Raw genomic sequence first — 25,151 nt, forward strand, 5'->3', positions numbered from 1 at the left:
ATTTGTTTGACTGAGGTCATTTCAGACATCTAGCTCAGAAAAGAGGGATATGTCGACTTCAACTCCATCAAAATCAGTTTTTCAACAACCATCCCCAGCATCAGAGAACACCACATTGCTGCAGGAAGGCCTGCCATAGTCTGTGAGCAGCAGAAGATTTCGGGTGGCAAAATGCTTTCATCATTGTTAGATGTATTTAGTTTGTACATCATAAAACATTTTAACTCAGCTCGAGTTCACCATGAACCAGGGGTGTGTTTTTTTCCACCAAGGCTCACATACAGAGACTAGTGACATGGATTACATTGAATATTGATTATATTTATTGGCAGAACGGGGAAGGTGATCTGACTGTTTGTGATACATTACAGGAAGAGGCAGTGCTCGCTCCAGACCACAGCGAGCGAGCACAGTTCTTCCCTGCTTACACATGCAGGGCTCCACTCCTGAACAGTCAATGCTTTGATGCTAAAGTGTTGAAGTTCATGGTAACACTCCAGATCACTTCTGTGGGAACATTGACACATGATGTGTGGCAAATCTTTCATTCAGAAAAGGAGTAAAAATCAGTGTTTTTCAGGGAAATAAAGGAAATTAAAACAAACTGAAAGTGTGACTGTTTTTTTTTATGTTATTACATAGTGATTTTTGTTTTCAAGGCTGTAAAGCACTGTATGCTGTTTTTTAATGAGAGACGTGCTTTAGAAATAAATATTTAAACAAGGGGATTGAAAAGGTGTGAAAAAGAAGAAGACAAAGTAAAACGTTTTTGAAGATGAAGGTGATAAAATCACCAACTTTTTTTTATTTGAATGATGAGCAGATGATGATGTTTTCAGTCCTGATTTAAGAGTGTATGTCCAGTGTGTGTGTTCCTTACGTGAGGAGTGTGGGATCTGAAAACATTCTATTCATTATATCTTATTCTGTTTGGGGTAACACTGGAAAGAATTCCCCTGTGGGATTGAACAAATACTTTCTAGTACTTTGGGTTTTATTTTATTTTAGAGATACAATCTCACATATGAAAGAAAGTCCGTGACCGGTTTTACCCTGCAGTTCCTCCTCCATCCTGGAGGGGGCGCGCCGCGCTGTACCGCCATAAAGCAGAGAGGAGAAGAAGAAGAAAGCCGTTCTGTGCGGAGCCGTTAGCTTCGAGGCTAACAACATCAACAACAACTACTACTATTACTGCAGGAACACAACAACGACGCGCTCCGGGCGCCTGTCGGCAGCATGTCCGCCTCCAAGAAGGGGAAGAAGGCGGTGAGCCAGGAGGAGCTGCGGCGCCTGATGCGGGAGAAGCAGAAGCAGAAGCAGAACGCGGACAAGAAGCGCGTGCAGTCCCCGTTCGCCAAGTACAGCGGCGCGGGGCAGCTGAGCTGCGGGCTGTGCGGGGTGGCGGTCAAGTCCGAGCTGCTGTGGCCCGCGCACGTCCTGGGGAAGCCGCACAAGGAGCGGGTGGCGGAGCTGAAGGAGGGGAAGAGCCCGCAGGTCCCGCAGATCCCGCAGGTCCCGCAGAGCCAGCCGGCGGGCCCGCACAAGAGGAGAGCCCCGCACGGGGAGGACGACGCCGACACCGGCAAGAGGGCTCGAGCCGGGGACGGCGCCTCCTCCGGAAAGTCCGCGGGTCTCAGCCTGCTGGCAGGAGTCTATGATGATGAGGAGGAGGAGGGGGATGATGAAGAGGAGGCGCAGAAGCGGGGCGCGGACCCCCCTCAGCAGCAGCCGGAAGCTGCGGGACTCCCCGCAGACTTCTTCGACAGCTCCATCCCCCCCGCCCCCGCCGCCATCTCCCACTCAGGCTCCATCCTGAAGGCGGAGGCGCCTCCCGCCCCCCAGGAGCGGAAGGAGATGGCCGAGGCGCTGCCCGAGGGCTTCTTCGACGACCCGGTGCGCGACGCCAAGGTCCGCAACGTGGACGCGCCCAAAGACCAGCTGGACAAGGAGTGGGAGGAGTTCCAGAAGGAGATCCGGCAGGTCAACACCAAGTCCGAGGCCATCGTGGCGGAGGACGACGAGGAGGGCCGGCTGGAGCGGCAGATCGACGAGATCGACGAGCAGATCGAGTGCTACAAGAGGGTGGAGCTGCTGAGGGACCGCAGGGAGGTGGTGGCGAGCAGGAGGAGGGCCTCCTCCAGGGTGGAGCAGGAGGAGAGCATGGAGGTAGAGGAGGAGGAGGAGGAGGAGGAGGAGGATGAAGAGCAGCTGCTGGGGCTGCTGTCCCGGGACTGGAGGGCGAAGGGAGCCCTGGCCTGAGGAGGAGGAGGAGGAGGAGGAGGAGGAGGAGGAGGACCTGCTGCTGGAGCCTGAGCTCTGAGACTGACACTGAGCTCAGCTGCTTCAGAAGCAGCAGGATGGACCAGATCCTCAACACGCTTTTCTGTGTTTCAGATTCAAGTTATTAAAAGGTTTCAGTGTGACTGTAAAGGCTCATCTTGCTCTCTGAAAGCTGTAACACGGTGGGTTCAGCAGCAGTGAGATTTCTAGCCTTATTACGAAACAAAACGGTATAAAATGAAAAGCCAAACCTGATAAAGAACCGAGAACCGTGCAGCCACACCGGAGTCCTCCTGCAGGAGTTCATAGATCTCCTCAGTCTCTGCTGATAGATGTTCTAACGTCTCTTTCACAATAAAAGACATGAACAGCTGTCTGGGATCTGGTGCCAGTTTGAGGCTTTTCATTTAAAGTCTGTTAATTCTTCAGGTTTCATCTGAAAGTGTCTCGGCTGCTGCAGCAGGAGCTGATTTTTCATTTTGAATTTGCCGTTTATGCTTCCAGCAAGTTCCAGAAACTGACCTACATTAGCTGTTTTATATAGTTAAACCTTCAGTCAGGACATTGTTACTGAAGTTCAACCAAAAAATCATCAATTTGATGTAGAAAAACTTTTTCAGGTAGCAATTTCCTGGCAAATTCTTATTTTGTTAAAAACGCAGAACTGAATTTCTGCTGTCTGTTCTGAATGAATCGGTGTGTTTACAAGGGACTTTTTATCCGTTTAAATCTGAATAAAGCTTAAATGACTCTGTAAACGCCTGAAATCTTTATTCTAACTTTATTAAATCTGAATTAACCAGTTTATTCTCCTTCAGCAGTTGAATTATATGTAAATTAGGCAACTTTATTCTGGCCGTTTTTTTTTTTTCTCTTTCCTTGATGGAATGAAGACAAATGAAACCGTTCACTGTGAGTTTATTCATTGGTGTTCAAACAAAACGACATTCATGGAACCTCCCGAGGAGCAGAGCCCTCTGATCAACACGCTGCTCGGTCACGTGGGGAAGCGACATGCAAAGCACGGGAGGAGTCTTTGACAGGTGGAGATGGAGACCGGAGAGCTCCACCCAGCAGCTTCCAGTGATGCTCAGTGCTTCGTACACTACCTGCTCGCTCCACGCCGTCCTCCGCCCACGCTAACATCTACATCATCTGCTTATTGCTACATGAGATCACCAGTTCTCGCTTTCTTCCCAGTGATTCCGGAGTTCATAGCCCTTCAGGTCTGAGAAACAACAACTAAAAGACAAAAACACAACAGGCGGAGGAAGAACAGGGACACAGACGGAGATGTGACGGAGGCTGATGCAGCAGCAGGACCATCGCTTCCATTTCTACACACTGTGTGTGGGTTCGGTTTGCCCTCAGAAGGGAACTGGCAGGCTCACTGGTGTCAGGAGAAGTCCCATCAGGTCCTGTACCTTCTGTGAGCACTCCCAGGTGGAATTCAGGATGTACAGTGAATGAAATACAGCGTGAGGAAACAGTGAGCCTGGCAGTCAACACTGAGGGCTAAAAGCGGGGAGCCTGACAGTCACGGCTGAGGGCAAACAGAAACGTCCACATCACACACAGGTCTTTCTGCTGTCAGTTGCAAGAAACAAAACATCCCAGGAAAAAAACAAACAGAGGAACACACGCACACGCGCGCACACACACACACACACACACACAACGGAGCTGATCTCAGAAGAGCGTTAAAAAGTGGCGCTCCGTCCCCGTGTCAGTTAGAAAGTCTAAAATCAGAGTAGTCGTCTGTAAACATTCATAAAATCCTACGCTGAGCGGGATAAATAAGGTCGAGGGGGCGGGGCCGGCCACACACACACACACACACACACACACACACACACACACACACACACACACACACACACACACACACACACACACACACACACACACACACACACACACACACACACACACACACACACACACACACACACACACACACACACACAGAGTGGGGGTAATGCATTGACAGGAATCAAAGAACGAGGTGAAAGTCTTCGTACGGTCGCTCGTGTGATTAAAAACCGAAGCGTGTTGGAGGTGAGGGGGAAACGGGGGGTGTTAAATATTCAGTTCAGTGCAGCAGTCACAGAGAAGGTCCGGGGGGCCCCCTGGGCCCCTTGACCCCCTCCGACATGCTCCAATACTGTCCATTTGCCGGGTTCACATCCAAGCCGCGGCTCGCAGCTCGCGCAGGGACAGGCGGCCGTCTCCGTCGCGGTCGAAGCAGCCGAAGGTCCGATGGCTGAGAGCCGACGGCCCCAGAACTCTGCCCAGGTCCTGCTGGGTCAGACCGGGGGACGCCGACTGGAACAGCTCCTGCAGGTCTGAAACAGGTGATGAGGGAGCTGTGAGAGGAGCGGCGCCCCCCCCGAAGGTCAAAGGTCAATCTGAACCAAACTCACCTTTGAGTGAAGCCACACGCGGGAGCAGCAGCTTCTTAGGACAGAGGGACCTGGACCCAGACCCGGACCCAGACCCGGAGCTGGTCCCTGACCTGGGTGCTCTCTTCACGCGGGCTGGACTCAGGAAGCGAGGCCTCCTGCTGGTCTGCGGCTGCGTCACCGGGTCCTCCGTCGAGGATTTAACCGTCGTGACATCGTTCACTGGCCCGGGAGCTGGACCCCCGCCGGGAGCTGGACCCCCGCCGGGAGCTGGACCCCCGCCGCCGGCCGCCTGAGCCTGGAACCAGAAGAAGAACCGTCAGCGTGCCTTCCTGTCCAGAGGATCCAGTGCGAGCAGAGCAGTGGACTCACGCCGGGCGCCGAGCCGTTCTCCAGCAACGCCACTCGCTGGTGCAGGTCGGCCACGGTGGACAGCAGGACGTGGATCTGCTCGTCGGTCCAGGTGTGGTGCTGCTCCTCCGTCCGGTTGGCCTCGCTCAGAGCTTTCCTCAGGTCGGTGACGTCCTGCAGAGCAGACGCAATCTCTGGATTGGACTGGACCCAGCATCAAACCGGGACTCAAACGCATCGCGACCCAGCCGGCGTGAGGTTGGACGTACCGTGGCGGCGGCGGCGGTCTTCTCCTGGTCCTTCCTCTGGCTCTGCACCGCCTCCTGCATGGTCTGGACGTCGTGCTGGACGCTGGTCAGCGTGCTGCCGATGGTGGCGACGCTCTGCGGCGGAGAACGGCGGGGTGAGCTCCGGCGTTGGCGCTGGTTTTACCTGCGGCGTGCCGCATCCGGAGCCTTACCTTCTGCAGCTCCTCCACGGTGGTGGGCAGGCCCACCAGGTCCGCCGCAGACTTCAGGTTGGCCTTCAGGTGGTTCACAGCAGAGTCCAGCACGCCGATCTGAGGAGCCAGAACCACTGATTACTGCTCTGGTGATCAACAACCCGCCTGAGAGCTCTGATAAGAAAGACTGGTCCAATCAGATGTAAACGACCGCTTAACAGGTAAATCGCAATCTAGCATCCAGCATTCCTGGAGCTTTTATTCAGATTCAGCTTCTACCAGAAAACGTCTTGAAACCTTTAAAGCTTCAGGAAGTGAAGCGGAGATCAGTGAAGTTTCCTCCTCAAACTGGGTCACAGAGATTCAGGGTAAATGATGAAGCAGCAGGATCAGTGTTTTCTGACACAGTCAGGTACGGGAGGCAATAGATGGGGGTGTGGGGGGAGCGTAGGGTAGAACCAGGATCCTGAAGCCTCCTGAGGCGTCTTCCGTCTGACAGCTCACCATCACTCATTTTAGTACAACACATTAGGCCCGAGAATGCAGGGACAATGTGTGTGTGACCTCTAACCTTTCTGTTCATCTCTGTCAGATTGGTCCAGAGCTTGTTGAGGCCGACGCTGCCGTTCTCCAGCTCGTCCAGCTTCCTCTGCTTGTTCTTCAGATCCTCGCTCAGCTTGGGGATCTCACTGGATGAAGCTTTCTGGCTGGTTTCCACTGAAACACCGAGCGGAAGAGACGATTAATCTGACCTGATCACTGAAACACGGAGCGGGAGACACGAATAATCTGACCTGATCCCTGAAACACGGAGCGGGAGAGACGATTAATCTGACCTGATCCCTGAAACACGGAGCGGGAGAGACGATTAATCTGACCTCATCCCTGAAACACGGAGCGGGAGAGACGATTAATCTGACCTGATCCCTGAAACACGGAGCGGGAGAGACGATTAATCTGACCTGATCCCTGAAACACAGAGCGGGAGAGACGATTAATCTGACCTCATCACTGAAACACGGAGCGGGAGAGACGATTAATCTGACCTGATCACTGAAACACGGAGCGGAAGAGACGATTAATCTGACCTGATCCCTGAAACACGGAGCGGGAGAGACGATTAATCTGACCTGATCCCTGAAACACGGAGCGGGAGAGACGATTAATCTGACCTGATCACTGAAACACGGAGCGGGAGAGACGATTAATCTGACCTGATCCCTGAAACACGGAGCGGGAGAGACGATTAATCTGACCTGATCCCTGAAACACGGAGCGGGAGAGACGATTAATCTGACCTGATCCCTGAAACACGGAGCGGGAGAGACGATTAATCTGACCTGATCCCTGAAACACGGAGCGGGAGAGACGATTAATCTGACCTGATCCCTGAAACACGGAGCGGGAGAGATGACTAATCTGACCTGATCACTAACAGAATCCTCTGCTTCAGGTTTTTACATGCCAACGACTGTGACACAAACATGTCAGCAGAGGACCACGCTGCGTTAGCCGTGTGTGTGTGTGTGTGTGTGTGTGTGTGTGTGTGTGTGTGTGTGTGTGTGTGTGTGTGTGTGTGTGTGTGTGTGTGTCTTACTGCTGTGCAGTTTCTCCTTCAGGGAATCCAGGTCTTCCTTCAGAGCGATCTGCATCCAGATGAGTCCAGCACACGCCATGACGCAGGCGGCGAGGATGATGAAGAGGAAGAGGGGGTAGCACACGCTGCAGCACTGCGTGTAGCTCCTCCTGCAGAGACAGACAGACAGACAGACACACACACACAAACACACACACGGGGTTCCTTCATTATGAATGAGAGGGTATTTTCAGCGGCTGTCGGGGGAATTGGTCCGGTTCCTTCACTGGAACACGGGCCGCCGTGCAGCGCTCCATCAGATCATATCAGAAGACGCTCAGCGATCTGAACGACTCAGGGAGAGAGCGAGTCCCGACTGCAAATGCCTCCCAGCAGCGGCGATAAGTTCCACACTGTGCCAGACCCTGAAGGCAACATCCTGGTGGAGAAGCAAAGACCCACAACGCAAAGCGACACCACCCACACGTTGATCTGCAGGGAGAGGAACTGAGTCTCATCCCTCATGGACGGAGCAGATTTATTGATTTCAATAAACTATCTTTCATTTCAGGCTCTGAGTTTGATCTGATGTGGCTCAGCGACGCATCTGGTTGGATTTCCTGTTACTTCGGGCTTAATTATCAGATTATTGATGGGAATTAACCTGCCGATACCGGGGTCAATGCCAGCAATTGAAGTGAGAAATCCCAGGGTGAGATGGAGTTTTACACTCCGCTCCTCCATCATAAACCCAACGTCTTTAACCACGACTGGATTAAGAGATGGAAATTAAAGCTCCTCACACTCCTGAACCAGCAGCTCCTTCACACCTGCATAAAAAAAAAAAAATGCTGCAGCTCCACTTTTAACTGGAGAGTTACGTCTGAACTTCCTGGATTCAAAACCCTCTGTTAACCCTTTAAAGAGCCTGGTTCATGCAGAATTCTTCACTTTATTTGGCTTCACTGCTACACTGGCATTTTGAAAGCAGGAAAAATAATTAAATAACATGAAATTAGAATTTGACCAAGTACAATTGGATATTTTATGACATATCTTCAGAAAAAAGGTTATTTTTTCCTTTTTCCAAAAAAAATACCGACTGCAGTGTAACAATAGAAACTGGAAAATTACTTTTCATATTAATTGTGTTCCTGTTCAAATGCTGTAACTAGACAATGTGCACGCTGCATGGTGTGTGGCGTTATGTCATATCATGACTCATGTGGTTTTATTATAAACTAAAATATTACCACTGCTCCGATAAAGACTTTCAACACACATCTTATATAAACCTGATTACTACTGATCTTATCTTTATATTTGTTTCATGCTTCCCTGTTCAGAACTTTGGCCAGCTGTGATTGTTTTAAAGTGCTTCAGAAGCTGAGAAATGTTTTGCATAATAAAACCCTTTCAGAACTTCACACCTTAATCTTTTATATTTGAATTATTACATTGAGAAGTTAACACTATTCTGAAGGTGACATTCAGCTACACTGACAGTTTATTCACACAGTTTATTGATCATTTGACGAATATTTAGATTTTTAATATGTACTACCTCTGCATCATTTTCAGAAGACACCAAGAAATAATAAAAATCTAACTCGTTTTAAGAACACATTGTATTACTGTCACATTCACAGTCTGGCAGCAGGATTTATATATTCATAACACACACATTTTAAAGAAAAATTATTAAATAATAAACATGATATTCTAATATTTGTATTTAGCTAATAAAACTTTATTGATATATTTAGAAAATCTATAAAAGTTAAAGAAATACACTTTAAATTATTAAAAAAACTATTTTTAATTTGACATGATATTGTCATGTATATGAGATAACATATGGGAAACCTATAACAGGATCATTAAGATTTTATTCTGAATTTGGAACTCTGTTTTAATTATTCTTATTTTATTTATTTATTTTTTTTTTTTACACATTATGACTACAGTAACTTTTTTTCCCATTATCACCCCAGTACCCCAGAATAATGCCACTTGCTGACATTATTCCCCCAGCTGTTGAACGTCATCACTCAGGTATTAATATTATTGCTGTCATTACTATTATTATGATATTGTTACCCTGGGACTTGGGTTTAGTTCACATTATTGTCTTGTTTTTGACATCATTACCAAAGCATTTGAAATTTGTAACCTGGTATTTTTTTTACATTGCCCAGGTATTTTTTTTAACATTACTACCCCAGTATTTTTATTTACCTTTTACATTATGACCACGGATGTTGAAATTGAATACCCCAATATGATTATATTACAATTACACTATTACATTAATAATACGGTATTATTATTGTTATTACACTGTTACTCCTGTATTTAGGATGAGTTTGGATTATTACCCTAGATTTTTTTTTAACATTATTTATCCGTTAATCTATTTTTATTTATTTGTTTATTTTTTTCACATGATTACCCGGTACTTGAGGTCTATCGGTAAGTTATCGACCAGCACTCACTTCCCGAAGCCTCCGCCGCCGCTCAGCCCGCTGAAGCCGTCGTCCTCGGAGCTGGACTCGGACTCGGAGTCGGGCGGCTCGGTTCGGAGCAGCCGGTGTCCGGAGCCCTTCTTGGTCTTCTTCCTCTTGCTGTCGCCGAGCCCGATGAGGGCGTTGAGCTCCTTCCTCTTCTTCATCTTCTTCTGGGGGGTCAGCGGACCCGCGGAGCCCGACTTGAACCCGACCAGGTCCAAACTTTGGTCCAGTTTGCTGGCTGTAGCGGCGGAGCTGACCGGTCTCTGGCTGTCTGTCAGCCGGCTGGCTGCCTCCTCTACTCTACCCTCACACGGAAACGTTCAGCAGCGGAGAAACACGACATTAGACTCATAAACGGCGTAAAAAGCAAAACAACTTTCCTCCGCAGACTGTCGCTTGACAGCTAACGAGGCTAAAGCTAACGCGGCTAACAGTCGGCACGGAGCCGTCACATCGTCTCACCGCGCGTTAAAACCTCTCGCTGTGCCGTCAGTCATTCCGCAGAGGCAATAAAAAGGCTTTAAAATCACAACCCGGGCCTTGTCTGTGGCGTAATTGTGAAGTTTGTGGCCGCAAACCTGCCGGGTCGTCCGGTTTTGTGTTGTTTGGGCCCAGCGGAGCCTCTCAGTAAGCTCAACGCTGATTGGCTGAGGCGTCTTCCTGTGTGTATTTTAGACAGAGAGCGCGACAGCACCACCTGCTGGACAGAGCGAGAATCACAGCTTCAAACACTGGCACCTTCTGAACAGACGCGGTATTACAGCTCCAAACAGCTGGGCTGCATCTGGATGGAACCAAGAAAAACACCACAACAAAAATCTGAACAGGTCAAATTTAAAAAGTATTTGCGCTCATTTTCAATTTGAGAACTAAAGAAATCTATTCAAAATTAGGGAGAATTATTTATCAATCATTTTATAGTTCTATGTCCTAGTTTGCTGAGATTTGGGAAAATGTGCAAAAAAATCAACAGATTCATTAATCAAATTAAAGAAGTAAATAATTAGATGAATAAATAATTCTATTTTCAGATAAGGTTGATTTGATATGACAAATCCTGCACTTTGGAATTTCCAGACATGAAGAAGAACACATATAAAACATGTAAAGTGAAAACTAATTTATGACATAGATATGTTTGAGTTGTTGGAGCTAAAGCTAAACTGACAGCGAGCAACTCAAATGAAGAAGTTTACTGTTCACTCAACAACAAAAGCTGTAAAATACAGAATGTTTAAGGGTTACAGTTCATACTGATGACAAGAGAAAATGAACACGTCATTCTTATGTTATTTTCTTAAGATCTTTGTTTTTATTTTTTTGTTGTTTTTGTTTTTTTAAGTTCCCAAAATTTTAGGTTATTCATAGAATTAATACAGTAGACATAAAAAATCCACTGGCCTGTTCCATTTATTTGTCATTTAAAGTATTTTGTTAGTGTTTGCATTTTGTACGTATTAAACGAAGACCAGATTGTGTTGCTGGGGTCCTCTGCCAGAGGTCTGGGAGCTCGAGGGTTTTGCAGGATCTCAGCTGTTCCTAGCACTGTGCTCTTCTGGACATTCTGGACAGAGATCTCTGATGATGTTCTCCCATGCTCTTCCAGTATTGCTCAGTCTCCGCCCTGGGTGAGTCTGCTGTGGTCTTACTACCCTGATATTGAGAGTATACCTTTGCTGGGTTATTAGAGAATGTTGTGTTTATTCTCCTGGCTTCCGCTTCTCTTGTATGTCTCTTTAGGTGGGTAGCTAGGGCTGTGAGTCTTTGCTTAGCAGTCTCCAGCGCCTTGGCTGTTGACAGCTGTGCTGTAATTCTTCGGTAGTTTCTTCTTAAGCTTCACACCTCTGTTCAGTTCTGTCAGGAGGCTAACTTCTTTCCGTGTGGCCTTGATTTTTGCCTCTAGCCTTCTTTTCCATGGAGCTCTGACTTCTGGCTTCTCATGCTGTTGATCTCGTAGCCAAGCATCTCTAGGATGACTGATGCCGTACTGTAGATCAGCTGGTTGGTTTGGGTGATGTCCTGGGTCGGGATACTTAGCAGTAGTGATTTTTCTTGTACTTTGTTCTTTAGCCTTGGCAAGCAGCAGGTAGGTATGTTCCTCCAGGACTTCATGATCTTCTCTTTCAGGTCAGCTGCTCTTCCCTTGAGCGGTTCTTCTGTTGGGGCTTGGTACCCAATCTCATCGTTTGGTGGTGATGCTGTCATCACTCCCATACTGACTGGGCGTCCTGACTCCTCCTTGCAGTAGCGTATTTGTACCATGGATGAGGCACACTGTGCCCCGTCAATCTCCAACTGCGACAATTATTTGCTTTGGATATTCGAACACTGAGTGAGTAGGCTCATCAGGGTGTCCTGGTTCCACAACACCTGACGCCAACCATTCGAGCTGGTCTGACTCTGCTGGTCTGTGTAACGCTCATTGTTGAGGTAAAGGCATTCAGTGCAACAGGCTTTCCTAAAGGCCCACCTGGTCCTTCCTCATCCTGACCGGGGTTTGAACCCACATCTATTCTCGTCATGGTCATGCTGTTATACAGGTTCCGGGGTAACGTGAAGTCCAGCTGTTTGGACTTCCTGTCGAAAACGCTGCAGATAGAATTATTCATATTTCATAATGCAAAGTCCTCTGCAGTGTAGAGGTGATAAAACAGCTTATTGTTGACTGGAGATGCCTTTGGCGGGCTGGGAAAAGCAGGATATGGCTCCTTCGACACAGGAAAAAACAATGTTTGAACATTTCTTCTATAAATGATAATTTCTGCTGCGTCTGAGCTTTAATTTATGTTTGTCATTGACTACTTCTTTAACTTGTTCTAACCATCAAACATGTATGAGGAATAACTGAGTGTTTTCTGAATTGTTAGGAAACAGCAATGTCAAAGGAGCTCTAAATATCACTGTTAGTCAGTCTTCACAGCACATTTGAAGTCCTGACTGTGCTGATAATAAAGTCAGTGATGGAGGAACTCTCACTCACAGTTCCCTTCATCCACAGATCAGACCTGCTCAGCTTACCCTGTGATAACAGAGAAAGCAGCAGTTGAGGGCGGCGCTCGGGGCCGTGTCCTGTCTGCCGGCCCCCAGTCCAAACGGCCCCACTGGACGCTGGGAGACGGACCTCATCAGGACCGGCTCCTCCTGCCAGTCTGGTCCTGGAGGCTGCTTCACTGAAACCTGCTGCTGATGTTGAACTTCACAGGAATCGTCTGCGGTTGTTCTGATCTGAGGGAGCTCAGCAGACTCATCTGGCTCATGCAGAGCAGGGGAGATAAGAAAACAGGATTAAAGGATTAAATCAGGGAGAAAACAAAAACTTTCAGCTTCCTACAAACTGCTTTTCAAACCGGATCGATCAGGAAAGGAAAACTTTTCATTGATTATTTGACAATACTTGCGAAAGTATTGAAATGTATTTCATTTCCATTTAAAGCCCTGAGTGGAGACGTGAGATGAGGACGAGAGGTCAGACCGGATCAATTTCATCTGCTTTCTTTAATCTTTTCACCGAATGAAACACAAACAAGCCGAGAAACTGAACAAAGTCAGTGTTTGAGTCAATGTTAAAAGACTTAAACAACACAGTCAATAAAACATCATGAATCACATTAGAAGACGACACATTCTGAATTTTATCATACTGATTAATCAACAATAAGAGATAACGATAACAGAATCATTTAATTTATCTGATCCTTATTTCCTTGTAGTTTTATCTGATTTATATATATAAATGTGTAATTATCACTTCACCTCTGCTGTGTTGAGCATTTATCTTTAAACATTTAGTACATTTAATATTTGTTTATTACATTTAATTGTCAGTCATTTATTGATGTGCGGTGTTTAAACTGACATTATTATTATTTCCTCATTTATTAGTGTTGGACGGATTTCTGTCTACTATACATTATGTACATTATTTATTTGTTAACTTCTTTATTCACCCTTTAAACATTCCTCTTTATTCACCCTTTAAACATTCCTCTCATCAGTGCTGGACTCGAATTGAAGTGATAATCGATGAACTGATTTGTAATATAAAGGTGTTTCTGGCAGTTACGTTTAATTTAATTTAAAATCAAGTCAATATTTACAATTAAACCAATATTTACAATTATGCTCATTTGTTTTTATTTATTTATTTGGATTTAGTTTGAATCCTCATTCATTCATTCATTCATTCATTCATTCTGTTTCCTGTCATCAGTGCCTGGATGAAAGAAATAGTTTGTCATAATAACTAACTGATTTGTAATAAAACGCTTTTTTGGGTTCTTGTATTTAAGTGATAATTAAATTAAAATTTATATGCATTTACTTATTTTTTACATGAAAAAAATTAATTAATTATTTATTAATGTATTTATTTATTTATTTATTTATTTATTTATTTATTTATGTTAGGATTTCCTGTCACCAGTTCCTGAACTCAAGAGCTGATTTATCTCAGTCTATTTTTCCCACGTTTGTGCGTTTCTGACATTTCCATAGTAATGAAAGTTTATTTTTATATCTTCCGTGTGTGTGTGTGTGTGTGTGTGTGTGTGTGTATTGGTTTCCTGATGTCTGACGGGCGGTGTGTGGCGGCGGTGGCGGTGCAGCGATGGAGGAGGGGGACACAGCGCCGGGCGTGCAGGAGGGATTGTGTTGGACGGCAGTGGCGTCTCCCGGACGGACGCCTGCAGGGCGACACGCCGTCCCGCCGAGGGCGCCGCGAATCAAAGCCACAGGGGCGTTTCATCCTCGGCCGGGCTCCCGGGGCTCCGCCCGACGGGAGGCGGGGGGCCCCTCACATCTCCAGCCAGGAGGTGAGGCGGGTAGCGGCGTCTCGGCCTCACTTGCCCCCCCCAAACGCTTGTTCTGAAAGCTTTGTTCCCAGCGGGGGGGCGGCTCTGTCTGGGGGGGGGGGGGGGGGGGGGGGGGGGGGGGGGGGGCGGCGTGGATCTGGATGTAAACATGGCAGACGTGAACGGAAATATCCCGGCGCATTACAGACGCACTGATCTGAGGCGGCAGATTATCGTCAGCTGGAGGCGGAGCTGCTGTTAGAAGAACAAACGCTCCCGCTGAGCTCTCACACACACTCTGACACACACACACACACAGTCACACACTCCTCTGTTCTGTTAGCATGACACAGCTTCTTTCAGTGAACCGCATGTTGCTCCTTTGATACATAATGTGCAGAAACTGATTTGACTGGTTGGGATGCTGAAACACAGCACCGCCTAGTGGCGAGACGAGCACACCGCAGTGTTTTCAGGCCTGTCTGAATGTGAGACTTGTGTGAGTCTGTCGTGGTCTGATCACTGAGGTGTGAGCGGTCCTCGGTGTCTGAACATGCTGAATGTTCTCCACGTATGCAGATGACAGTGTGATATATGTTACCGTATGTTTTACTGTGAGGGAGAACAGCTGTTGGATTCTGACCACCCAGCAGCACCAGTGTGTCATTATATATTTATCAGTCTCAATCAATCAGACAGACAGTTGTTTTGGAGATATTAATTCTACGTGGATTTTAAAGATTATTTATTGGAAACATGACAGGGAACAAAAAGGGTCTCTGTCTTCTTCTGATGTGTCTGTTTCTGAGGAAACATACAGATTAAGGTTTCTTCACACATTATTATGTGTGTTATGTAGTAAGAATAAAACAGAATGCTCCTCCTCCTCCTCCTCCTCTTCCTCCTCCTCTCCCTCCCTCTCCTGATACTGAAGTGTAACTCAGCAGCTGATTTCATTAAAGTAATCAATAACTGGCTCCTCTCCTCTCGGTCCCTCTTCCTGGCGCTGGCAGTGTTTCTGCCAGCTTGTAGAGAGAAATGAGGATTCAGAGAAAGTCCAGAGAGTCTCAGCAGGGTTTTAAAGTGCTGAATAATTCCCTCCTGAGGACGTTTCTCCCTCCTCAGTTTAACTCCGACTGATGCTCATTCAGTCATGAACTGAGACACGCCGGAGTCTCCAGCAGAGAGAGGAAGAGAGGCGCGTGTGTGTGTGTGTGTGTGTGTGTGTGTGTTATAAATATTTATCCAGAATAGGAGTGAATTATTTACAGGCTTCAGATTGGATCCTGTGTGATGAACACTTTGACTGGAGGAGTCCAAACAAATAGCCCGAACAGAGAGACGAGACGACAGGAAGACAAGCTGTGAGCGCGGTGCGTTCACTGACCCTCTGCAGGCCTGGGCCCGGCCTGGTGTACGGCGGGGCAGCAGCAGGGGGCAATGTTCCCACATCTGACGAGCCGCGAGCCGAGGGCGGCCCACAATCACAGCCGGGGCTTCATCTCATGGCAGCCGGGCAAATATTGTTCGAATCCGGCAGCGGCTGTCTGTGCTCGGACGCGGACTGCAGCGCGGCGTGCGGAGGGCCTGCCGCCGTCGAGGGCTTGTACGCCTAAATATTTTACACCCTCGGCAATGGAAACATTAGCAGCGGCTATGTTTAGGAAGCAAAATGCATTTGAGATCATGTCTTGATGAATAATTGAAAGCAGTTGTAAGGTTTGCCGGCATTGTTGGGGCACCGCCTGGAAACGTTTTCCAGCGTGCGAGCGGAGAGGGCAGGGCGGGGGGGTGGGGTGGGGGGGCGGCGGGAGGGACGGCGATCCAGAACACAGTCACCTCCAAAAAGTGCTCCGAATGCCAGCAGAGAGGCAGCGGAACAGGAGAAGAAGTGGCAGCGAGCTGCAGAGGCTGCCGCCGCAGAGACGCAGCAACACGCCGAAACGCTCTGAAACACATGAAAGGGAATAGATTAATATATTAAGCAAATGAGAGGGGAGGGGGGAGGCCAGAGCAGGGAACAGCGGCAGAGAACACTCTGCTGCAAAGAGAACACAGAGAATTCAGGAGTTCAGTGTGAGCAGCCGGAAGATCACAGATACAAGGGTTCCCTCCGCATGGTCCTCAGGTCCTCCCCGAGGGGGTCCAGGACCTTCTGCGGGGGTTCTAAGTGTGGGAGGAGACTCTGAGGGGGGGTCCAGGACCTGATGCTGGGGTTCTAACCATGGTTTCATGTTCTGTGGCAGCAGGATCGGTTTATCTCCTCAGAGGCAGGTTTTGTTTAGCCAGTTTAGGATCCTGGTCCCGTTGTAAAGCAGCATTACGAGGGGAACATTTGGTTGTTCTGCTTCATCATACGGACCAGCTATCTGCTGCCTCTCTAAGCAAACGAATCAGCTCTACTGGACTGGAAGGAAAGTCTGTTTTCCCAAACCAGTACCTCCAACCAGAGCCAGTCCGGTACCTTCCAAGAGAACCAGACCTCGGCTGAACCCCAAAAGCCAGCGATGGAAGTGTCAGTTACATCTGGAGTTTTCAGAGCGTTTTCAGTTAAAGTTGATCTTCCTGAATCAGGACTCCTCACCGCCACATCAAATAAGAACATAAGAGGGCTGAACACCTTCTGGCTATTTGGTTTTCAACTTTCTGCAGTATTAGACGTCATTACCGTCGTGTGTGTGAATAATGGGTCTGATCCGATTTGTACTGAACTCTGTAAAAAAGTTTACAGCGAACTTCTAGTTTTATGATCAAATTCACCTTCTTCTACCTGTAGAACAGCTGTGAACACTTCACATCTCTGAGTTTGTTTCCCGCTCGCTGAAAATTACAGCCCGTGTGACGCTGTGGCCTCTCGACATCGTCACATTATTATATCACATGAAATCCAGTCAGAAGGTTGGGTACTAACGTCCATTTCTTCCGGGCAAGTTTTAACCTCCACGACTCAAAACATCGATCCAAAAGGAAAGTTTTTGATGGTCAGTCCCGTTTCTGCTTCAGGACTTAGTGAAAATCAGCTGAATGGGGATCTGTCTCAGTGTTTGAGGTGAGCAGCGTCTTCACTGCCTGATTAATGACGGGTCAATCCGGAGCTGTGAGTTCGCACTGTCCATGAACGCCTCACGCAGCAGGTCAACAGGTCAACAGGTCAACAGGTCAACAGGTAGCCAGGTCAGTGTGGACCGGCGTGCTTCGAGAAGTCTGCTTCATTGTGTGACGCTGAGCGGAGGAATGAGCCTCTTCTTCTCTCCTGAATGAGATTTGAGGATCGTTTTTCTCTCAGACGCTCTCATTCCTCCTTTTCTCTCCATCAGAGTCGGATTACTTTAATCCTGGTCTGAAAGAAAGAAGAGCTTCCTGCTGCCAACCAGCGCCTGCTGCCCAACCGCTCTCCTCCTCTCTTCTCTCGCTGACCTTCACTTCTCTCTCCTTCCATCTTCTTCTTCCTCCTTCATTATTCGCCCTCCTTTATTTCTTCTTCACCTCCTCCGCTTCCTCTTCTCCTTTCCTCAACTCTTCCCTCCATCTTTCTTTCTTCTCGCTGTGCTCCCGATCCTTCACTTCCGTGTCTCCTCTTCCTCCTCTTCCTCCATCCTCTGAATTTTCTGTTATTTGCGGGCGTTCGGAAACAAAACCCTCGTTTGAGGGGTGGAGGGGCGGCCTGGCGGAGACATGAAGGGGAACGATTCATTGAAGTCGAGCAGATTTGATTAGAAGTGTTGATGTGGGTGATTAAAGCGTGACGGAGGGGGGAATGGATTTTATCGACGGCGGCTCGTCTGCAGCTCCGCCGACGCCGCAACAATGCTAATGTTACCTTTAGAGGAGGTGGAGTGGGCCGAGCGGGCGCTCCTGCCCCCCCCCCCCCCCCCCCACCCCACCCCCACCCCCGGAAACCCTCCGCAGAGCCTGTCGGGGGTAAACGGAGGTAAAACGCAAATGTGGCCTAGATTTCTGTCACGCTGCCTCCTCCTTCCACTGCGGCCCGTCTCCCGTCCTCCAGCCTGCTTCCTGCTTCCAGTCCTTCCCTGAAAAACCGCCGCACATCTGTGTGCTTCTCCCGCTCCCTCTCCGGCTGCTTCACACAGCTATTTTCTCCCTCAAAGGCAGCGAGCGAGACGCGACTTCTTCTCCCACACACTGTCATTTTCTACTCGCATTGGCAGGATTCTGTGCGTGTGTGCGTGTGTGCGTGCGTGTGTGTGTTTCAGAGAGTTTAACATTGACAGCAAATGTGAGAATTTCACAACAGACACTGGACTGTTTTAACCTCTTCATTCCCAGAATCCATTTCCATTCGATTCAGCAGTCAGATTCAGTCAAATCCGGTCAAATCCGAGTGAAATTTTGTCCAAAACCTCGATGAAGAATATCCAAAAAGAGTCCTCAAACGACTCCGGAAAAGGAAGACGGTTCGATTTAACTCACGAACCAGTCAAACTTCATCCAAAAAAACTGGAAAAATCTAATAATTTCTTCACTGAAAACTCAGTCCCAGAAAAAAATTTAAAAACTGCCTAATTTAGGCCTAAAGAACAGTGAATATCTGCCAATAAATCAGCCTGAAATAGTAAAATATTTGTCTAAAATCAATAAAAGTTCAGTAAAAATTTAATTTCAAAATCATTTCAATCCAATTGTGTCCAGAAACCATTTTAGCGTCAAAACTGTAAAGATTCAGTGAGTTTCATAATAAATTAGCATGGATTTAGTCTCCAAACGCAGCTAAAACGACCTGAATCCTCCAGAATTCTGTCAAACTGGACCCACAAAATCAGCCCAAACTAAAAAACCAAACTAAACTAAAACACAATTCTGCCAGTTAAACCGTCCAACTCACCACAACTCATCACTTTAAATGATCAAATTCAGTCCAAAAAAAAGTGTATTAAATCCATACGAAACTACAGTCGAACCCAACTTAAACTCAACCAAGAAACAAAATAAATAAAAATAAAACAGCCCAAATCGTTGTTTGTCCAGAAAAATCCAGAAAAGTTCCATTTAAATTCAGTCCAGTCAATGCAATCAATGAAACAGTCAAATTATTTGAGCCTAAAGAAAATGCAGTGAAATTTATTTGAATTCAACCCAAAGTAAAAAAATTTTTTAAAAAGTTCATTTGAATCATAAACCGGTTAAAAAAATCTGCTGATGAATCCAATCAGGCAGAAAACAAACAAAAGCAAGCCAAAAAAAATTAAAAAACACAATAATTCAGAACCAAACTAAAATCATTGGTTTTGAACCAGAAACCCGTGAAGGAGTCAAATTAAACCCAACCAGAAAAATTAATTCAGTCTTTAATCCAATCTAAGAGAACCTGAATCAATGAGAGCGATCTGATTCAGATTCCTCAAACATCAAGTCCAAATCCAGTTCAGAACCTGTGACCGCGGCTTCCCAGAATCCTCCGCTGCTCCCGGATCCAGCACTTCCTGTCTGACGGAACAAGCCGAGACGTCTGAAGGAAGAAAGTCACAGTTCAGCAAACTGAAGCTTCAATTCAACACTTTAAGGTTATTTCTCCCAGAATAGTTCATCTCATTAGCTTTGCTCAGTTAAAGCTGATTTTTTTTTCCCCACTAAACGCAGCTTTTCGTCGAACCGACTTCAGAAAATGGGTCGTTGCTGTTTGTTTTTCTATATATAAAGAGTTTAACGGCACAAACGTCTAATTGAACGATTTCCACCCACTAAAGTCTAATTATCCCCCCTTTAGCGTGACGATGCCAACGGCTGCGAGAACCACTCCTGTACCAGTCACAGAAACATCTGCTGGTGTAATTTCAGACACACACACACACACACAAACACACACAAACACACACAAAGGCCGATCAGATCACGATGCATGCTGGGAAATCATACGGAGAAAGAAAAAACTGGACTAGAATCATGTGAAAGCCAAACGTTTGAGACATATGCAAAGAAATGAAGGAAAGTAAAAAAAGAACCTGGAGAGAAGCGTTAAAAAATAAATAAATAAATAAATAAAAAAGCAATGAAAGGCACTGAGTCCAAGAAGAGACTGAAAACTATTCAGAGATAAGTTACAACCCATTGTAAAGCCAGTGAGAACCAACTGGAAATGAAGGAATCAGCGTGAAATACGACTAAATTCACACTGTAAAAACAGGAAAAAAAAAAAAAAAAAAACTGTTCAGGCAATAAAAGCGTCAAAAAGACGTTCAGTCAAAATTAATTTAAAAATGATCAGAAACAGACAGAAACCAGCTCGAAAATCTACCCAAATACAGTTTTTCAAATCACTGAAAATGTTTTAAAACAATTAAAATTCAGGTTAAAAATGAATACTGTCAGAGTTAATGGCATTAATGGCTGAATTAGGATCAGGGCTATTCTTATCATTTTTTAAGCTGTATTTGACAGAGGCGTTTTATTCAGTTAGTCTAGGTGGCACTTTATTTTGAAGGAAAATTCAATAAAAGGTCAATCTAAAAAAATTTATTCAAATTTCGTCAAACTGCAGCAGCTCAACTTCCTGTTTGGACCAACACGTCTTCGAGGTTGTGGGCTTAAAACGGCCTCATCCTAATTTTAATCCTAACTAAACAGAACTTTAAACACATGCATGTCAAAATGCGATTAATCACGATTAGCCTAATGGTGGAAATTCTGTGATTATTGGCAAATAGGGACATTAATCTTTTCACAGCCCGCACCCCAAAAAAATATCCAAACACAGCAGCAGGGCCAATGAAACCCAGACGGAAACAATGAGAAACAAACAGAAAAGAAATAATCCACTGGAGAAAAGCAAAAAATAATAATAAAAAAGAGAGAAAAAAAAATCAAAACAGTAAAACAAACAGATAAGTGGTGGGAAATGGATGGATGGTCAAACAAACAATTTAAAGCAGAAAAGGAAGCTCAGAAACTCCAAGGAAAGGTAAAAAACACAATATCACAGGGGTCTGGAGCCACATGTGGCTCTTCAGTGCCTCAGCAGCGGCTCCATGAAGCCTTCGCTGCTTTAAACGTGAATAAAAATGAACTTGGTTCAGAAAAGGTACAAGTAAAATTTTGAAAAATAGCTAAAACCACAAGAAAAAACCCCAGATTGTCTACAATTTCTAACATAAGAAAATAAAATATGGCAGGAAAAAAACCCATATAAAACTGTTTCAAAAGAGGGAACATGGCTAAAACTACAAAACTTTCTAAACTGTCAACAAAAAAAAAAAAGCTTGAAAAGAGGAACGAAACTGTTCCTATGTGTAATTTTTGTTTGTGCATTCAGACCAAGTATGAAACTTCAGGAGTTGCATTCGCCTCATTTCAACGGTTGAACGTGTTTAAAGGCTCCAGAACAACGTGACTCGACGGGAAGAGACTTCGATGACTGTGTTGGTCGTGAAGGTCGCAGAAGCCTTGGTTCTAGAATCACTGCAGCCTGAAGAAAGCAGACCGAGGTCATTTCCAGTGTGTCCACTCCGTAATGAGGTGCAGGTCAGAGCGACCGGAGTCCCGGTCCCGACCCGATTCTGTTTCCTGCAGCCGATTGGACGCTGAGCGTCACCGCACGGGTGAAGCTGCCGCGCGGCGGCGAGCGCTCCTCCCCTGCATGCTAAACGGACGGCGAGGTGCAGCGAGCGGCGCTGTTTAGGCTCTTTGTTGCTCGGCGGTATTCATCTGCTGTCAAGCAGCAGTTGATCTGCAATTCTCTTTGTAGCCGACCGTCTCGCGGGGGAGAAGCGAAGCGAAGCCGCGCGTCGGGTTCGACTCCGGCTTCAAAGCCACGCATTCCGCGTTTTTTTCTAGCTGAACGCGCGCCGGGAAAGGAGATTCCCGTGGATCCGGAGGGTCACCGAAACCCCCCCCCCCCCCCCCCCCCCCCCCCCCCCCCCAAATGAGGTGCGAACTCACGAGGACTCTCGACGACGCGCGGCGCAGAATTATTACCTCCCCCGATGAGGTCGAGAGCAGAGGCAAATTTTTTAAGAGGAGAGAGGAAATAAGAGGATTACGGCGGTTAATGTGAGTGTGCGGGACTCCCAGCAGGGCCCGAGGGTCCGGCCTGCCCGCCGAGCGCCGCAACCCAAAAAAAAAAATAATAATAATAAAGCAGAAGAACCTGCTCCCAGCGAGGGAACGGCGTCCAAATGGAGGATGAAAACACCAAGACGGGCACGGTTCAGTTCGTTCAGCCTCAATAACCTTTAGATCAAACTTTAAAGTTTAGAGTCTGCGGAGTGGAAATGTCACAAAACACAAACAGTTACCACACGAAATGACTCTGATCTGAATACAGAGTGAAAAAACCTCCTGAAGTTGTTGGATTCAGCTTGTTTTTGCAAGCATGTAGCTTTGAGGCTAACGCTAGCTGGCTAGCTGTCATGGCGGCAGCGTCCATATCTCAGCCCGACTGCGTCCGGCTCCGTATGCCTCACAAATTTGTTCAAAAGTCAGGATTTTATTTGGAATTTTTACAATTTGCTCAGGATTATGGCTCAAAAAGAGTGAAATTACACCGTAGCGGGACACAAATCCACCAAGTAGCTGAGTCCAGGTCAGTCCAGAAGAAGAAGAAGAAGAAGAAGAAGAAGAAGAAGAAGAAGAAGAAGAAGAAGAAGAAGAAACTGAGTCCAAGAAAGTCTAGAAAACGTTTCCAGAAAGTTGCGTTCTCGCTCGTTTCCACGGATACGGATTGGAGTGTTGCCAAAAAGTTCCACCTCAGGAGCCATTTTTCAAAAGTTTCCTCTAATGTCTCCAAAATCCACCAATAAATGCAGCAGCAGACTCTTTAAAAACCAGGGAGAAAAAAAAAAAAAAAAACCTGCTGGAGCCGCCTGGACATTCAGAGACAACCTGGACGGAGTCCAGCAGTCCAACAGTCACAACTCACAGACTTTATCATCACAAACAAAAAAAGAAAAAAAAAAAAACCAAGCTGCTAAATTAAACCTCTACCTGAGGCTCCTGAATTATATGAGTCTGACTCTCCTGATTTAAAATGTCTGTCGGGGAAAAAAAAGTGATTTTGATTTGAGAGATTTAATTCGGATGCAAATTAAAATTTAGATTTGGATGTGAAACGCAGTATTTTAACCTGTTTCTGCAGAGTTACTGTGAAGCAAGCATAAAAACAGTTTGTTTTAACGCTCTGGTAAAAATATCACATTAAAGACTTAACACTTAAACCATCACAATAAATATAAAATTGCAAATAAAGTAAATCTCAAGTTTACAACGGTGAGAAAAAGTCTTACAAATACTAGAAAAACCACAGTGAGCATCACACGAGTAAAACAGCTTTTAAATAAATCACAGACATAAATTTATGCAAATAAATAAATAAAACACCTATATCGCAGTCGATTCTTCTGAAATGACATGGTGAATAAATGAATTCAACACACTGTAAAAGTCTAAAAAACTGAAGAATCAGAGTAAATGGAAAAAAAAAACTATCACATCAAACAACAAAGCAGTGTAATAATCACAATAAAAGTGATACTGAAATTAAAGTCAGCCTAGTTTACAGAGGTCCTGGTTCTGGTTCTGGTCCTGGTCCTGGTTCTGGTCCATGTTCTCCTGGAGTTCTTCACTCAGATTCTGGCTATTATTTTATCCTACATTCAGTTTCCGATTCCAGATTCTTTTTGTCAATGATTCATAATGTTTCAAATACTCCACATAAAATATGAAGTAAAAGGGATAAATGTGCGATTTCCTGAGTAAATTAAACATTTATCAGAAAACCACTGAGAACAATGAGCCCCGACAGAAAGAAACTTTTCTACATGTTCAATGGATTCATTATCCCCGTCAATAAGAAGCATCACTCGGAGGAGAAGCTGCAGAATCTTTTCAAGCGTTCCGCTCGTCAGCTGATAATGGCGGAGCGAGGAGGTCTGAATGTGAAGCTCCTCCAGCTCACGGTCAGCCGACGCCGCTGTTTACCCATCATCGAGTCCCATTTACCCATCCCTCAAACACCAAACCCTCGGCTCTGTCTTTCTATTATTCTGCTCTGTTTTCCCGCCGTTGGCTCCATCTCCCGGAGTCCTTGAACGCCTCACGAGTTTCATTCACTGCCAACAATACAGAGAGAAGAGAGAACACTTCCAGGAAGGCCTTCGTCCTCCGTCTGGTCAGACACACACACACACACACACACACACACACACACACACACACACACGCACACGCACACACGAATCCACACCGACGTCATGAAACTGTTCGTCATTAAAGTGAGAAGATTTGAAAAACTCACCAAGAAAAGTGAAGCAGTGAGAAGCTTCAGCTTCCCAAAACCTTTAAAGAACCAGTGCAAACTGGTCCATGAATCCGCCGAACACTGGAATCATCTACACACACGAGAAAACAAAAAACAAAACAAAAAAACCCTCTAACTTCAAGCAAATCTCAAGATCTGCAGTGAAAAACAACAAAAAAAAAAAAACAAGAAAACTGGAGCGAAAAGTTTATTTGCTTCAGAATCAGAAATAAATCCAGTTCAAAAAGAGTCAAATACTGAAAATCACCAGTTTAAATCTCATCAGAAAACCAAGACACACAGTAAATAAATGGAAAATCCAGTTAAAGTCTCTGTAAAATGAAAATAATATCAATTTCTTAAAAAAGGTCAAAATAAAGAATTTCAAAGCAGCCAGGAGACAAGTAAAAAAAAAAAAACACCTTAAATTCAGCTGATTGAATCAGATCGACTTTAAAAGCTACAGGAGGAAACCAGGCAGTAACCTGTGGCCACAGATTCCATTTTTCCTTTAGTTTTTGAGGATGATGTGGTTCTTTGATGAAATGCAG

General features: G+C 46.0%; 2 protein-coding genes across 2 annotated transcripts; one reads left to right on the plus strand and one right to left on the minus strand.

The window, feature by feature from the left end:
* The first annotated feature begins 1,112 nt into the window (after positions 1-1,112).
* On the plus strand, positions 1,113-3,032 carry znf830 (zinc finger protein 830). Its single transcript, XM_030114744.1, has one exon. The coding sequence runs from the start codon at positions 1,237-1,239 to the stop codon at positions 2,257-2,259; it is 1,023 nt and encodes a 340-aa protein (XP_029970604.1). The 5' UTR covers positions 1,113-1,236; the 3' UTR covers positions 2,260-3,032.
* A 1,117-nt stretch (positions 3,033-4,149) lies between these two features.
* Positions 4,150-10,188, minus strand: efcab14 (EF-hand calcium binding domain 14). Its single transcript, XM_030114743.1, has 8 exons — positions 9,547-10,188; positions 7,073-7,221; positions 6,047-6,192; positions 5,494-5,592; positions 5,303-5,416; positions 5,055-5,207; positions 4,704-4,980; positions 4,150-4,625 (listed from the first exon to the last, which is right to left on the minus strand). Exons 1-8 carry the CDS (start codon positions 9,720-9,722, stop codon positions 4,462-4,464), a joined length of 1,278 nt encoding a protein of 425 aa, XP_029970603.1. The 5' UTR covers positions 9,723-10,188; the 3' UTR covers positions 4,150-4,461.
* Positions 10,189-25,151: the final 14,963 nt, after the last annotated feature.

Source organism: Salarias fasciatus, chromosome 18 (genome assembly GCF_902148845.1).
Source record: "Salarias fasciatus chromosome 18, fSalaFa1.1, whole genome shotgun sequence".
NCBI classification, from domain to species: Eukaryota; Metazoa; Chordata; class Actinopteri; order Blenniiformes; family Blenniidae; genus Salarias; species Salarias fasciatus.

Coding starts and splice junctions, on each gene's coding strand:
- efcab14 (XM_030114743.1), bottom strand. CDS start 9,722: ATGAAGAAGAGGAAGGAGCTCAACGCCCTCATCGGGCTCGGCGACAGC. Junction 5,208..5,302: donor AGACCGCCGCCGCCGCCACG/GTACGTCCAACC, acceptor TCTGCTCTGCAG/GACGTCACCGACCTGAGGAA. Junction 4,626..4,703: donor GCGTGTGGCTTCACTCAAAG/GTGAGTTTGGTT, acceptor CACCTGTTTCAG/ACCTGCAGGAGCTGTTCCAG.
- znf830 (XM_030114744.1), top strand. CDS start 1,237: ATGTCCGCCTCCAAGAAGGGGAAGAAGGCGGTGAGCCAGGAGGAGCTG.